Here is a 15,175-nt window from a genome sequence, read left to right as displayed (position 1 = left end):
CCCCCTGAGCTAGCCACAAGCCAGAACTGATTGTCATCACTGCCTTCTGAGCCACACCCAGCGCTCCGGCCTCTTCACTCTCAAAGTGCTTTCTCTGTGAGTTTCCTCTGCTTTTCTGCAGCCTGCAGAGAGCATGCAAAAGCCTCCGTGTTTTTCAGGAGGGCAAAACTAAGCCAGGACAAGCTCCATGACAGCAAGTGGGGTGGGCGCTCAGGACCCTAACACCCAGAAACTGTCTCCACTCACTAACGGAGGACAGCTACGTGCCCTTTCCCACCCACACCAGAGGGGACGAGACACCTTCAAGAACAGCCTCCAGACACTTGAGATGGAAAATCTTTATTGCCTCTGCTGGAAGAGTCTATCAGGAAGGAAGAGGAGGCTCAGGGGCCAAAGAGGGCTGTCAAAGGAGCTAGAGAGGTCAACAGCTGCGGCAAACAGAGAGGGCAGAGGGGAGTCCCCGTCATTGGTTGTCCTCCAGGAAGAAGTCATTGTAGGCCATGCACAGCGTGGTCAGGAACACCGAGTACTCCTTGAAGTCAATCTCCTGGTCGCTGTTTTTATCCAGGCTCTTCATCAGGTCGTCGATGCTGCTCTCCTTCATCTTCTGCAAGGGTCCAGGTGGAGGGACAGCTCAGAAACCCCTCCCCGTCCTGCTCCACTATGCAAGGCACCCTCAGTGTGATCCCCAGCTAAGTCAGCACCCCTGTATGCATGCTGATCCCCAGAATCTCCCCCCGCCAGCCCACACCTGGCTCAGGGCCTGGCCCCCCAGTAGGGATCAGTGACCTGACTCCTGACTCCAAATAAATTACAATAGGAAAGTTAGCCTAGTCTCTCCCTCCTCTACACCTTCCCCTGTTAGAGAAGTGATGACCTAAGGCTGGGGATGTGGTTTAGTGGTAAAGCTCTTGCCTAACATGTTTGAGGGCCTGGGTTTGATCCCCAGGATTGCAAAAAATAAAAGCAAAGGACTAGCCAGACATGGTGGCACAAGCCTGTAATCCCAGCTACCTAGACTCTGAGACCAGAGGATCACAAGTTTGAGGCTAGCCTGGGCAACCTAGCAAGACCACGTCTTAAAATAAAAAGGGGCTGGGAATGTAGCTCAGTCATATAGCACCCCATGTTCAATCCCTGCTAATGCAAAAATCATGATCGTCCTCCACATGCTAATACCTAATAAAAAACAGCTTAAGGATCATGTGACACTGAGCATCATCTAAATCTCAGACTTATTCTGTCCTGTTTGTTTGTTTGTTTGTTTGTTTTTGCCATGCTGGGGATTGAACCTACGTGGGCTGTTCCACTGAGTGGCTGTTCCACTTTTTATTTTCAGACAGGACCTCACTGGGTTGTGCAGGTTGGCCTCCAACTCGGGATCCTCCTGCCTCAGACTCCTGAGTTGCTGGGATTCCAGGTGCACCCCTGGCAGTAGTCTGTCTCCATGAGAACAGTACATGGAAGCTGAGAAGCCATTCTGTGCCTTCCCCGGGGGAGAGCTGGACTGAAGCTCAGCCTAGCATTGGGTTGTGCTGTCTGTCTGGTCCCCTGTCCTCTCACCCTGCTTCCACCAGAAGGGTGGAGACAGAGCCCTCGGGATGGACCAGGAGGGAACCACAGACAGGCAGATGCTGCCTTCCCCCGTCTTTGCCCTCAGCTCCAGATCCTCTGAGGATCCAGGATGCCGGCACATGTGGAGATGGAAACTACCTCTTTGCAACAGGGTCCTGGTTCTTCTCTGGGCTCCTGTGATAGCTAGGCCCTCCCCTGGGACTCTGTCCCCCAGTAACTAACCCCTGATGAGCTGGTAGCCCCTGCCTCTGCCCTCGTCAACTCCAGAACGGTGAGATCCAGGCAGGAAGGGCTGAGAGCAGACTGGGGACACCGTTCCTGCTGCCTCTTCTGCCCATGGGGGCACCGCTCTAGGGAACTTCTCTCTGGGGCCCTCCAGAGTTCAGGATGTGACAGAAGGATGTGTCTCCTTCCTACCCTGTGTTCCCCAGCCTCCAGGCCAAATTGTAAAGGAAAAGGGGAGGGTAATGCACAGGACTGCCCTGGAACTGCAGCTCAGCCTCTCTCTGGACAAATTCCATGTAAGTTTCTAAGCCTTGATGTTTTTATTCCTCCCCTGCGTGGTACTGGGGGTCAAACCCCAGGGATGCCCGACCACCAAATTACATCCCCAGCCCTTTTTATTCTTTATTTTGAGACAGGGTCTCACTGAGTTGCCCAAGTTGGTCTTGAACTTGTGGTCTTCCTGCCTCGACCTCCTAAATCTCTGGGATTACTGACATTGCGCCACCGCAACCAGCCTGAGCCTTGATTTTTTTTTTTTAACTGTAAAAATAAGATGATGTCTACTCGTGGGCCTTCCCCTCTGTCAGTCACCTCCCTTCTACCTTCTCCATCTGATAATAATCAGCTCTGTCTCCTTCCTACCCTGGGTTCACAAATTAACCCTTAATCTGCAGGTCAGCACTATCTGAGAGCCATGGCTCTGCCAGGCACAGCACACAGAATCAGGCAGGGTCCCCCCTTGACCTAGATACCTGGCACTTTCACCCTGAAGGATTCCTAGCACAGGCTCCGCCACTTCTGTCACAGCCTGGCCCCACCATCAAGAAAGCATCCAGGGCTGGGGCTGGGGCTCAGTGGTGGAGCGCTTGCCTTGCATGCATGAGGCACTGCGTTCCATCGCCAGCACCACATAAAAAGCTAAATAAACAAAATAAAGGTATTGTGTCCATCTACATCTAAAAATGTTTAAAAAAGAAAAGAAAAGAAAGTATCTGCCTCTGATTTTATAGCCCTTGCGCAGGCTTGCGGTGTAGCCCAGGCTCAGCCCTTCTCCTTCGCAGCAAGCCTGACTCATGCCCAGCACAGAGATCTAGAACTCTGTTAGCTTGAGAAGTCCACCCTCTTCCTTCTGTCTCTGGCCGTACCTTCCAGCCATCCCCACCCCTGGCTTAGACCTGAGTCCCCCAAGGGCAGATTTGTGACTTTGTTCGGGGGGGTGAGAAGAAATGGCCACCTACCTCCCCAAGACTCAGCTCCTTCTTGATCAACTCCTTTAGTTCCTTCCTACTCAGGGTCAGCTTGCTACCCTCTCTCCCCGAATATTTGTGGAATGTGGTGACCATAGTGGTCAGGGCCTTCTCAAGTGGAGTCTCCATCACAGTGTGCAGCTCTAGAGTGGAGAGAGGAGAAGTCATAGTGCTCAGGAAGCCAGACCTCTGTCCACCATCATCACTAGCCCACCCAGAGCCCCTCCCTCAAAGGATTGGGGACTGGAACCTATGATAAGACCCAAATCCAGCAACAGAAGGACATTACAGTGAGACTGGCCAGCCCCCAAAGGAACTGTAGACTCCTCCACTAGGGAGATGTTGACAAAGGGGGCTAGGGGCAGAAAGAGGACAGATGACCTCCCCAAAAGAGCTAGTCACAGATAGTAGAGCAGAGAAGGGGCCAAGGTTTCTTCTCTGCCCTGTCCAGCCTGAGCCCTGGTTTTACCTCCTCTCCTCCAGCACCTGAATCACCTGATATCAAGGAAGGTCTTGCTGTAAAGTAGGGGACAGGGCAACGGGTGTCCGAGGGTAGGAGGGGTTGGGGCTGAAAGCTCATAACAGGAAGCAGGAAAGAGGTGACTGGACTTGCCTGTCTGACCTCCAGGCTCAGGCCAGTGACTTGTACCCAGGAGGCATGGAGGACAGAGGACTATTGACGTCTAACTCCAGGGTCTTTCTGAGACCTGGACCAGAGGTGGGGTTGGAATGGGGGCCTCAATGCTGTCAGCACAGCCACCCCTCCAAGGTAGCTAGAGCCTCTGCAGCTCAGACTCAAAACCACTTCCCCTCAGGGAAGGAGGAGGCCCTACCCAGGGAACTTGAGCAATGCAGGCCGACCTGGCCAGGAGGAGGAATGTCTGGCTCTTGCTTCCAGCCCGAAGCCCACCCGTCAGTCCTTGAGCTGGACACATCATTCATCTCCCACCTCCCCAAATCCTCATCTTTTCCCCCCTCTCCGGGAGGCTCAGCCAGGACATGATTGCAGTCACAAGTGCCAGCACTCTGCCCTCTCCTCCCGGAGCACACACCCTCTTGCACAGCCGGGCCTTCCTTGAGGAGGTCTCCGTGGCTGGTCACCCTGCGACCTCGTCACCCAGCTCAGGCCAGCAGAGGTGAACAGAGAGATCAGAAGGAGGGACTCACCAAGGAGGGCACGAACCCGAGGAGTGCAAGCAGCAGCCGCCACCTCCCTCCCCGGTTCTCTGCCTTTATTCCCTGGCTCCCAGTGCCCAGGGGATCAGGGAGAAAAGGCCAAGGAGGAGGGGTCAGGGACGCGAGGACACCCAGCAGAGCCTCCTGGGACTCGACTGGGGAGAAGCCCCTGCTGCACATTTGCCTTCCTTGTTTACAGGTGGGGGGCAGGGAGGGGGCACACATATCTACAGTTCCAGAAACGTCATTTTTCTAACCCAAAACCAGAACTCATCATCTGATAGAGCAATAGGCAGAAGAAGGGAAGTCAGGCTGTTTTGGAAAGAGAAGCCTAGAAGGAAGGAGCCAAATAAAAGGTATCTCCCCAAGGCCGAGGGCAACGCTCCACATTGGAACCCGCCCTACCACCCTCTCCAAGAGCAGAGGAGACACCTGGAGATCCCTGACTGTCAGTGGAGGAGGTATTTCCTATAAGTCAGGATCATTAGCTAGCACGGAGCCAAAGATTTTGTTTGTTTTGTTTTCTTGTTTTTTTTGTACTGGAAATTGAACTTAGGGTGCTTCACCACTGAGCTACATCCCCAGTCTTTTTTTATTTTGAGATTCTTGCTAAGTTGCCCAGGCTGGCCTCCAAATTGCAATCCTCCTACCTCAGCCTCCCAAGTTGCTGAGATTACAGGCATGTGCCATTGTTCCCAATAAGCCAAAAGTTTTTAAAGGGCTCTTAAATGAATGATTTTTTTTTTTTTTAAACTTCACTAAGAAATTCTTCATGGGAAAGAATTGTTGGAGACGCTGGGCAAGGAGGACTGAGAATCAGGGATTGGGGAGTGGATCCAGGGAAAGGTTAGCACTGTGTGATGACGTAGAGGCTGCGGCTAGGAGAAGGGGTCCAGGTTCAGGGTGCAGTCATGGATGGGGTGAATGTCAGGGAGGGTTTACTCACAGGATGCAATACCACCAGGCCAACTGATTGTAACAGAACGGGCGAGGGGCTCAGGCCCCACCACTGCTACAGTCCTACCCTGGCCTGCCTGGATCTTCCTGCTGCCCCTACACCACCCCAGCCCCGGCTGCAAGGCTAGTAAGGCAGCAGGGACCCGTTGCTCAGCAACCAGAGTTTCCCGAAGTAGAAAATGATGCAGGAGGAGGCTCAGGGGAGGGCCTCCCAGGAAAGATGGCAGATTGACCCGGAGAGAGCAGGGGAGGAGGCGGTTTTTCCTGGACCAGCCTCTGTCGTCAAATTCCAGGGGAATATCTGAGTCACCTGCCACACTCCTCTGAGGCCGGAGAGAAAGGCCCAGAGTGATTAGAAGGGAAGCCTTAGAGGTCAAGAGGACCCAACCCTGCAGCCTCTGGGCTGGACTTCTATGCACCCCTTCCTTAAAGGTCCCCGTATCATCCAGAAATAGCTTTGAAATCTAACTTCAGTCTCACTCACTGTACCCCCAAGTCACTAGCCTTTAGCCTACCCTAAGGGAAAGCAACAGCAGACCTCTTTGGGGGCAGGGGATCTCAATTTCATTCATCAGATCATCTGTCTGGGATTTTATCTCTAAAGCTATGGTCATTTCCCCATCATCTCCCTCACTCCTACCCCCTCACTATCCCTCCCTTGGCCCTTCTGAGGCCCCTTGTCCATCTGTGAAGGAGCCTGATAACAGATCCCCCCCCCCTGACACTCTGGGGGCAGATACAGTGGATTGGAGCACTATCATATTCTCATGCCACTGCTGACCGTCTCCCTCCACATGGCCCTCCCTGATCCAGCCATTGACGGGAAAGGGACAGAAGTAATCCTTCCCTGTGGTTCAGAACCAATGAGCTAGAAGGGTAATAGAACAGGGCCAGGAGCCCGTCCCAGCCCACTCACCCCACAACTCCCTCCCTGTGACTCAGCCCTATTATCTTCCCTCCAGACCCCAACCAGGAGCAGATGTGACCTTCAATCCCAGCCTCAGTATGAAGTTGGAGGGTGGGGGGCTGGCTAAGATCCCACAGCTGGGGCTTCCCCAACCTCTGGTGGCCCCTCTCCCTGCCTCAGCTCTACCCAGCATTCACACACGCGCACACACACCCCTCTGTCACCCCACATTCCCCCCCCCAACGTCACTAAACTGCAGCTCAACTCCCAGTGCTCCCCTCCCCCACCCCACGCAACATATCCCTCGGCCTCGAGAGTCCCTCAGATCATCAGCCTTATAGCTTCCAAATACTTTTTTATTGAACTTGCTCAGGGTTCTGCACCACGGCATGAACTCATCTGCCGACCTGGAAGACCTCTTTGGCAGACCTCTACCCTCAGCTGCATCGGAGGAACCTCTACTTCTTCCGGGGCTGCTTATCAGGGAAGCCTTCAAAGAATTCGTTGCACATCATGGCGATGCAGGACAGGAAGACGCAGTACTCCTGGAAGTCCACCTCGTTGTCCCTGTTGCTGTCCAAGTTGCTCATCAGTTTCTGGAATGCAGCTTCGTCTGTCCTTTTCTGGAGGGAGAGAAGGCTACGGTAGAAAACAGGAGCCCAGGGAACACAGCCAAGACTAGACCAGCTTTCCACCTCCAGACTGGGGTGGGGGGGGGGGTCCTGGGGGAGGGATTCTGAGTATCTGTTGTAACTGGGAAATGAAGATTGTTCCAATGATTCCATCAGATGATGGTCCTGAGAGCAATGTGTTTGCAGGAGAAGTCTGTAGGTGTGTGTGTGTCTCCATAATCATGCCTTCACAAACAGAACACCGTTCATTGTCGGGTGGCAGGAGTCGGACAGTCCTGGTTCTAGATCACATTTTTTTTTTGTACTGGAGAATCCAGGGATGCTCTACCACTGAGATACATCCCCAGACCTCTCTCTTGTTTGAAATATTTTTTTTAGTTGTTGATGGACCTTTATTTAATCAATTTATTTATATGTGGTGCTGCTAGACCGCTTTATATTTTTAAGCCAGAGTCTCCCTAAGTTGACCTTCCTGCCTCGACCTCCCAAATCATTGGGATTATAGGTGTGCACCAGTCTGGGTTGCCACCTTGTAAGTAACTACCTTGAGAAGTCACTTACCTCTTTGAGACTTAGTTTTCCCTTCAGTAAATTGTGCAAAGTGTGTGCAGAGTCTGACCTGTCACCTGCTGACTCACTCCCGACCCTCTCCCTGCTGGGGACCACTGAGGTAGCCGGATGTTGACTGTGTTTCTAGGCCCCCATTTACCCAGCTTAGTGACAGGTGCCAGCTGGAGCTAATGCAGGGCGCCACCCCTCCTCCTGGGGAATGCCCCACAGGAGCCCATACTCCCAAGCAGGACCCACTCACCCCCAGGAAGCTGGGCAGCTCCCGGGTCAGGAGATCCTTTAGCTCTGCCTTGTTGAGCTTGAACTTGTCACCCTCTTTGCCAGAGTACTTGTGGAAGGTGGACACCATCACATCCAGGGCCTTCTCCAGGGGGCAAGCCATGGCAGCAGTCGGGACCTGGGGGCCGGAGGCATCTTACCCGGCAAACCTCAGCAATGTACCTAGACCCCCCACTCCACTCCCACTTCGAGGGGCACTTGGTGAGACTCTACTCCCACCCCCAAGGGACCCCGAAGAAGCGGGCTCAGCTCCTGGTGCAGAAGAGGTGCGCAGTGGGGAACACGTGCTTTGGGCAGTGGCTCTGGAGATCCAGGCAGCAAGCCCCTGGGCCTCCCTCCAGCCTGGCCTCAACAACAGCGTTTTTTCCAGCCCTCTGCCAGCCACAAGTGCCCCGCCCCGGCTCATTCTTCTCCCTCCCAGCATGGGCGCGGCTGCTGGAGGCCTGCCCAGGGGCCTGCAGCGGAAAAAACCAGCTGCCTACTGCCTAGTGCCCAGCACCCAGCACAGGGACAGGCAGGAAGAGGTGGCAGAGGTGGGGGTGCAGGGGAGGGGACGGAGGCCGAGTTCTCTTGGGCTGGGCTGCGGGGTGCAGGCAGAAGCAAAAGCCCACAGGTGCCTTCGCTTTGCCTCCCACACCCGAGTGTGCACACAAGAGCTTGTGCAACCCAGAAGACACAAGCCGGCGGGCCAATCATGGGGCACACGCACCAGACACACTGTGGCAGCAGCACATCCAAGCCCTGGCCCCTCAGAAGCTCTCTGAGAGCTGGAATCCAGCCACCTACACCTGTTTTCGTTTTTTCACTCTCTCACACACACTTGTGCACACACGCCCACGCGCGCGCACACGTGTGCACGCACACCAGAGCCTCCACATCAGAATCTCACATCTGGATCCATTTAGTACATCTGCCCCCCCACACTCTCCCCTTCTCCTACCCCAGCCTCGGCCTCGGACACCCCTTGCCTGCGGGTCAGGCCACACAACTCACCAGACCAAGAGAGAGGAAATGCTGGGGAGAGCTGTGGGGAGAGCCCAGCAGTCTGACCTATTTATACCCAGCCAGGCCCTGCCCATGCAGGGGATGGGGGAGAGCGGAAACTGCCCTCCTGCTGTGGTAAGTGCCACAGCCCCCTCCACCAGGGCGGGAGCCAAGCTTCCCCTCCCCGAGGCGCAGATGGGCACGGGATACACGGGCAGGGACCTCCAGAGGGTGGGTACCACCCAGTGTCCACAACTTAGCCTGAGTGTCAGGGGGTTGAAGACAGGGCAGTCTGTGCCGAAGTGTGGGGACAGGGAGGGAGTAGCCCACCAGATAGGAAAGGAGAAGCCATTCCCACACGGTGACAGGTGGGTGGCGGCCCAGGAACTTGGGAGGGGAGCCCAGGCCAGTGTGGTGGGACGGCTTAGTAAGCTCTTCTTCCCTCCCCAACCATGATGGCGGTGGTGTAGTGTGGGGGAGCAGGTCCAGGAGGGGATGGGACACCCCAGGTATTTCCATGGGAACGCTCCTGGGGGAGGTGTGGTGGAGTGGTGGGTGGGAGTGAGCTGTGGGACTCAGGAATGGATGCAGTGTTCAGAGAAGGGGTCAGGAGGGGCCGTTAAAGATTGGGATGGGTGTCAGGAATAAAGAAGCCAGGTGGCAAGGGGAGCTAGTGGTTGGCAAGAAACGGGTTAACCTCTCAAGGTACGGCAGGCAGGAGCTCAGGATTGAATAGGACCAGTAGTGGGCATTAAGGCCCCCAGGGGACTATGGTTTCAGGGGTGGGGTTTGTCTCAAAATACCCCCCTCCCATACAGAGAAGCTTCCCTGGCTGGGAGCAAACACCTCGGACACCCTAATCCTATTAGTGCTGCCCTCTGGGCTCCCACAGCCCCACCCCACCCCCTGGGCCCCACCCTCCTCCTGGGAACATCCGGCCATAAGGGTTCAGTTTCCCCCCCTGCACCCCCCCCAGGACCCTCCCTTTTTGATAGCCCAAGACAGGGGGGCTTCTCCCTCAAAGACGAGGCAGAGGGACTCCCCAGGGTCCCCTGGATGGGAGTGACCGCCCCCCTCCTGCTGGACCATTGAGATTGGTGCATCTGCAGCCGTTGAAACTGCCCTCAGGGCCCGTGGGGAGCTCCAACTCCGGCCCTCAGCCTCCTTCCTCCAGTGGAAAAGTCCAGAGAGGAGCAAAGAGCTCAGCAGCACTCTGTCCCAAGGCCCAGCATGTCCTCTCAGAAGAATCAACCGACCAGGCTGACACCAGTGCTTTATTAGGGTTAGACAGGCCCTTCCCTCCTGGCATCGTCTATGCACACCCTGCTGGGCCTGGCCTCAGAGCCCACCCCTCCCGTCCACAGCAGGGAGGCAGCGGGGGTTGATAGCTGCCCCCCCCACCTCGCCAGCTGGGCATCTGGGCATCCTGGGAAGGTCTCTGAGCCTTGCGGGTAAAATGGGTGAACCTGGGCAATTCCAGATTGAAAGAGTGACAGGAGGAAGGACAGGCAGGGCGTGGGAGACTGCCCATGGCCAGCCCCGGGGCGGGGAGGCTACTCAGCACAGGGGGGCTCTGGGCGGCAGTCCTTGAAGTACTCGTGGCAGTAGAGACAGAGGCAGGCCAGCGAGCGCACGTACTCGGCGAAGTCCACCTCGCAGTCCTTGTTGGTGTCCAGGACACTCATGAATTTATTGTAGTCGCACTCCCGAAACTCAGTCTGTGCCAGGGCGGGATGGGAAGGAATGGGCGAGCAGGATAAGGAAGGCAGAAGAGCCCCCCGCATTGCATCCCCTCCCCCCACAACCCACAGCCTCCTGGGGACCAACCTCAGCCTCCCTCTCCTGGTGTCCCCCTTTCTCAGCCGTTTACCCAGGGCCTGCCCTTCACTGTCAAGCGCCTCCCCAAACCCTGCAAAGTAGCAGCAGTGACTGTCACCCCATTTTATAGATGAGGAGACGGAGGCTTGTGCTGTGTCAGTTCCCCTCCTCCCCAAGCCTGTCCTCTGCCCGCTTGCTTGTCCACCGGTCCCTCTTTGCAAAGTTCAAGCAGAGCCTCTCTGCTGTCAGGGAAGGGCGGCAGCCCAGGGCTCACCGGGGCCCAGGTGGGCATCTCCTTCTGCAGCAGCTCCTTGAGCTCCGACTGACAGAGCTTGTACTTGTCCCCGCAGCGCCCTGCATATTCCTGGAAGGTGCACACGATGGCAGCTACTGCCTGCTCCAGGGGCCGCGTCATCCTCACTGTCACAGAGCAAGGATGTGAGCTGCAGCAAAGGCCAGCCAGCCCCTCTGCTCGCCTCTGCCCGCGGAACTTCCCAGGGACCCCCTCCTGGTGTTTCCCGGTCGTAATCTCCACCAGGCTTCAGGAGCCCCAAGCTCTCCCTCCTCTGAGCAGCCCTCCCTGACCACACTAGTTCCCTTCCGGCTGTCCCCATTGTGATTCTCCTGGACCCAGAGGTCTCACTTCCCAGCGTCAGTGCAAACTCCTCGAGGAGAGACTGACTCACCCACCACCCTCACCCCCACAGCGGAGCTCCCTGGGGTCTCCCTGACACTTGCCCACCTTCTCTGACCCACAACAGTCCCCTGCTCGGCGTCACCTGCTCCCACCCTAGAGGTCTCCGCCCCTCAGGACCCCAGAGTCCCTTCCTGAAGGAACCTGAGTAGGAGGTCCTTGCCCTCAGGCCCTCGGGAAGCAGAGCAAGGGCAGGGAGGGTCCAGTCTGAGAGGAACCCCCAGACCTGCTGCCTCCTGCCCTGAACTCAAGGAAACCGCAGTCAAGAGAAACCCTGGGAGCCTCTGCCCCTGCCGGCGAGCACCTGGGCGAGCCATTTCTCCCTCGGGTCTCCGAGGCCTTAAGGTGGGCTCAGTCCCACCCACAGGCCTAGCAGGGACATGAACCAGAAGGTCTCTGGGGAGTTGGCCCGCCCAGGGATTTACCAATCTGTGACCGGCCTTCCGTGGTGGAGGCCATCCCTCAGACCCCTGGGGGGCCTTGAGATAGAAGACCCAGTTCTGATGGAGGGGAAGCCATCCTGGCATTGCTCCCCTCCCTAAATCCCACTGCCCCCTTCCGTGCCCTTCCAGAAAGATTGCTGCAGCCCAGGGAAACCCTGGGCATCCAGGAAGACGAGTTGTTTCCACGTGAGCCCAGTGACTCACTCCTGCTTCCCCAGGGGACGGGATCCTGCAACACGGGACAGACAGGGCAATACTCTCTCCCCAGCCAGTCCCCTTCTGCTGGGGCAAATGGCCATCCTGATTGGCAGGGAAGTAGGGGGCTGGGGTGCCAAGCCTGCTGGGTCCTAATGCTCTGTGACAGCCCAGGGCTAGCGAGGTATCCATGTTCCCTGGAGAGGAAGCGCCATGGTCCCCGGGAGTCAGGAGCCTCAGAGGTGCACAGCATGCCCTTCTGGGCTCCCGCCAGTCTGCCTGGCACCACCTGTGCTACTGTTTCAGAAGCTCAGGGCCTGGAGCCTGGCAGGAATCTTTCCCTACAGCCCTGGCTTGTCCCAACCCATCCCGGGAATGAAGCAAGGGAGCAAGGAGCCAACTAAGGGCTCCACCAGAACTTCTAGCCCACTGCCCCCTCCTGGAGCCAGACCTCAGTTCTGCACACACACACACCCAGGCCTGAACCTCCAGAGAGCCCTTCGTGACACAAGAGAACCCTTGAACCACCATGTAGGACTTCCCTCACCCCATCACCCGTGTGGTCCTCTCTCTGCCCACCCCCATGCCCAGACGCTGGGTCAGGAGACAGGCTGGCTACCAGGGAGGCCCCTGAGCTACCCTAGCACCCGACCCCGGGAAGGACCAAGCGGCCACCACTCACCACAGGTGTTGGCGTTTCCGTTCCAGAAGCCTAGTGCCAGGGCATCCCTATTTGTAGCTTCCCGAGGAATGAGGGCAGTAATTATGGGAGTCCCAAGTAGGTCAATGCTCAGGCTGCCCCCAGGGGCTCACCTGCACGCTTCCCCCAGCAGTCCCCATTACAGGCCCACCGCCCACTGTCCACGCACACATCAAAGGCCCGCTCTGGCCTCAAACACCACTCCCCATTCACCCCTCTCCCGCCCCCGAGTGGGAACTGGGGCCGGCGACCTTCCAGCCATGGCTGGGCTAATCCCTCCCATCCCTCTCCCTGTCTCTTCACTCTGAAGAAGCACCCACAGCACAAAGTGGGGACACACGTTCGCCTCTTTTAGGTTGCACCCCAGAGCCTCCGTGCCAGGAGGCGCCTTGGCGACCATCGGGGGAAGCCCTCATCCACAAACGGGAAGAAAGGCCAAGGAGACCCCTCTTTGCCCGACCTCCACATCCCTTGCTGCTGCCTTGCTGGAGGCTGTGTGTGAACTGCTCGCTCCCCTGGGAGAGGTTACTGGGGGGTGTCCTGATGCCTAGGCAGAGGATGCTCCTCCTAGGGGGGCCTCCTGCGCCTGGGCTTGAGTTTTCTTGCCCTCCGCCCCAGGCGATGCGAAGGAACCTGGGCTTCAGACTCTGGAGAGCCACTTGGGCTGCGCCCCTGAAGAGTCGCTCTGCTCTGCTCAGCACTTGGGCAACTTTCCTTGCGGTCCTTAGCGGGGTGTGTAGGTTCCTCTGCCTTCTAGTTTAGGCACGTAGCCCTTTAGGGTTCCAGCATTATGTGGGGGTGTCTTTCAGTTGTGCTGCCTCCTCCGAGAACCCTGGGCTTCAGCTTCCCTCTTCCCAAATCCCCAAAGCCCAGATTTGGCTGGGCTTGGCCGACGCCTTCAGGGCATGAGGGGCCCGGTGCCCTGTTCACCTCCCGGATTCTGCTTTTGGCTTAGATTTTGACCTACTCGTTATTACTGCCTTGGCGAGTCTCTGAAAAAATAGATAATTTTAATTGTATCCAGAATTTCCTCTGTTGTTGTTGGTTTTTTTTTGGTTTTTTTTGTTTTGTTTTTGCTTTAGCAGAAATGACCAGATGCCCAGAAATGGAAAGCCTTTCACATCCGCATTGTGTTCTCCCTCTACCCCTAAGTTCCCTGTTTCACAGAAAGAGACTGAAGACCCAGGAGAGCAGCGTGGGGTGGGGAGGGGACAACCAGGACAGGGAAGACATCCTCATGCCCACAGAGGCAGCCCGAGAACTAACGACACCTTGACCTCACCCCGGGGGCCCAGCACCCAGCCTCACCCGGGTTGTCACCTCCGCGGCCTCCACCCGCCTGGAGACAGGGGCAGAAGGGAAGGAAAAGCTGTGATTAACCCTGTTTTATAGGCAGGGAGTTATGGGGAGCAGGGGAAGAGGGCAGAGACAGTCATGCCTCAGAAGCGGGAGCCACGTTGAGCCAATAATTAATTTGGTTCTAGGTCAATCACTTCTTCCCCCCTTAAGTGGGTCACTTCTGCTCCCGGGGCTTCCTCTGCCAATGATGGAGGACAATAGTAGTGACTACCACATAAGTTTGGTTGTGGGGCTTAAATGAGTTAATAAATACAATGCTCACGGAATAAATAGTTGCCCAGTACTTAGAAAGGGCCTATTAAACAAGAGGGGTTCATTGGCCCAAGGCCACATACCTAGTGAGTGGCAGGCTCAGGAGCCAGCCACTGTTCGTGTGAATATTCAGAGGCATCTGTACAGGCACCTGGCACCATGAACAAAAGGGATACAGTCCAGGGGCTGGGGTTGTGGCTCAGTGATTGATAGAGAGCTTGCCTAGCGCTGCTGAGGCCCTGGGTTTGATCCCTAGCACCACATAAAAAAAAAAAATAAATAAAATAAACAAAATAAAGGTATTGTGTCCATCTACAACTAAAAATATTTTTTTAAAAAGATACAGTCTCTGCTCCAGGGAGATGAATCTAGTCGGGGAAACAGACAATAACAAATGAATGTTTAATAGGCTGGTGACATAATGTCAAGAGGGAAAATAAAGCAGAGTTACGAGAAAGAAAATGGTATTGGTGAGAGGCTGCTTTAGATGGGTGGTCAGGGAAGAACCCCGGAGCCAGGCTCCCAAGTCCACGTGCTTATCTACCAGCCTTTAATGTTGCTGGATATGGCTGCCCTGCCCTGGGATAAGCAGCTGTGTTTGTCCCCTGGGAGAGCTGGGAGAGGCCAGGCAGATGGCAGAGGGGCAAGGAGCTCACTCTGGAAGGTGACTCCTGAGGGTGGGCTGGGTACAAACCCGTGGGAATTGGAGGACCATCATGGAAGGAACCCCTAGCCAGACCCTCACTCAGAGTTCCACCGCTCTCCACCAACTGACCTCAGCACGTGGGCCTTTACCTTTTTAGGGCACTACTTTCTTGGCCTCTGAAATAGATCTGGAAGATTTCTACCTTACAGATCTCATGTGAAGCTGGTCGTGGTCCAGCAAATTGGGAGGCGAAGGCAGGCAGACGGCAAGTTCAAGGCCAGCCTGGGCAACTTTGTGAGACTGACTCAAGGAAGAAAAAAGGGCCAGGTGCGGTGGCGCACAGCTCAGCTGTGATGCCAGTAGCTCAGGAGGCTGAGACAGGAGTCGTGAGTTCAAAGCCAGCCTCAGCCAGACCTTGTCTCAACATAAAAAAATAAAAAGAGCTGGGGATGTGGCTCAGTGGTAAAGAATCCCTGGGTTCAATCCCCAGGACCAACAGAGTGGGGGACTGGGGAA

At 56.0% G+C, this 15,175-nt stretch overlaps 3 protein-coding genes across 3 annotated transcripts; all 3 read right to left on the bottom strand.

The window, feature by feature from the left end:
• Positions 1–320: 320 nt before the first annotated feature.
• S100a5 (S100 calcium binding protein A5) lies at positions 321–3,814 on the bottom strand. Its single transcript, XM_046421838.2, has 3 exons — positions 3,517–3,814; positions 3,039–3,190; positions 321–607 (listed from the first exon to the last, which is right to left on the bottom strand). The coding sequence occupies exons 2-3, from the start codon at positions 3,174–3,176 to the stop codon at positions 464–466; spliced, it is 282 nt and encodes a 93-aa protein (XP_046277794.1). The 5' UTR covers positions 3,177–3,190; positions 3,517–3,814; the 3' UTR covers positions 321–463.
• A 2,608-nt stretch (positions 3,815–6,422) lies between these two features.
• S100a4 (S100 calcium binding protein A4) lies at positions 6,423–8,704 on the bottom strand. The gene is made up of 3 exons (XM_046421894.2): positions 8,562–8,704; positions 7,531–7,686; positions 6,423–6,710 (listed from the first exon to the last, which is right to left on the bottom strand). The coding sequence occupies exons 2-3, from the start codon at positions 7,669–7,671 to the stop codon at positions 6,546–6,548; spliced, it is 306 nt and encodes a 101-aa protein (XP_046277850.1). The 5' UTR covers positions 7,672–7,686; positions 8,562–8,704; the 3' UTR covers positions 6,423–6,545.
• A 1,087-nt stretch (positions 8,705–9,791) lies between these two features.
• On the bottom strand, positions 9,792–12,489 carry S100a3 (S100 calcium binding protein A3). Its single transcript, XM_046421551.2, has 3 exons — positions 12,385–12,489; positions 10,645–10,790; positions 9,792–10,270 (listed from the first exon to the last, which is right to left on the bottom strand). The coding sequence occupies exons 2-3, from the start codon at positions 10,783–10,785 to the stop codon at positions 10,106–10,108; spliced, it is 306 nt and encodes a 101-aa protein (XP_046277507.1). The 5' UTR covers positions 10,786–10,790; positions 12,385–12,489; the 3' UTR covers positions 9,792–10,105.
• Between the last annotated feature and the right edge of the window lie 2,686 nt (positions 12,490–15,175).

The sequence above is a fragment of the Marmota monax genome, unplaced genomic scaffold, assembly GCF_021218885.2.
Source record: "Marmota monax isolate L192 unplaced genomic scaffold, Marmota_monax_Labrador192_F-V1.1 WCK01_AAM20220418_F8-fsc00108, whole genome shotgun sequence".
NCBI classification, from domain to species: Eukaryota; Metazoa; Chordata; class Mammalia; order Rodentia; family Sciuridae; genus Marmota; species Marmota monax.
The sequence above is the reverse complement of the archived record's forward strand: the minus strand, read 5'-3'. Positions and strand labels throughout refer to the sequence as shown.

What these genes read in the sequence shown, in the direction of transcription:
- S100a5 (XM_046421838.2), bottom strand. Translation starts at nt 3,176, where the DNA reads ATGGAGACTCCACTTGAGAAGGCCCTGACCACTATGGTCACCACATTC. An exon ending in AGGAGCTGAGTCTTGGGGAG is followed by an intron (nt 608 to 3,038) that starts GTAGGTGGCCAT and finishes GGACCCTTGCAG; the next exon opens with AAGATGAAGGAGAGCAGCAT.
- S100a4 (XM_046421894.2), bottom strand. Translation starts at nt 7,671, where the DNA reads ATGGCTTGCCCCCTGGAGAAGGCCCTGGATGTGATGGTGTCCACCTTC. An exon ending in AGCTGCCCAGCTTCCTGGGG is followed by an intron (nt 6,711 to 7,530) that starts GTGAGTGGGTCC and finishes CTCTCCCTCCAG; the next exon opens with AAAAGGACAGACGAAGCTGC.
- S100a3 (XM_046421551.2), bottom strand. Translation starts at nt 10,785, where the DNA reads ATGACGCGGCCCCTGGAGCAGGCAGTAGCTGCCATCGTGTGCACCTTC. An exon ending in AGATGCCCACCTGGGCCCCG is followed by an intron (nt 10,271 to 10,644) that starts GTGAGCCCTGGG and finishes GCCCTGGCACAG; the next exon opens with ACTGAGTTTCGGGAGTGCGA.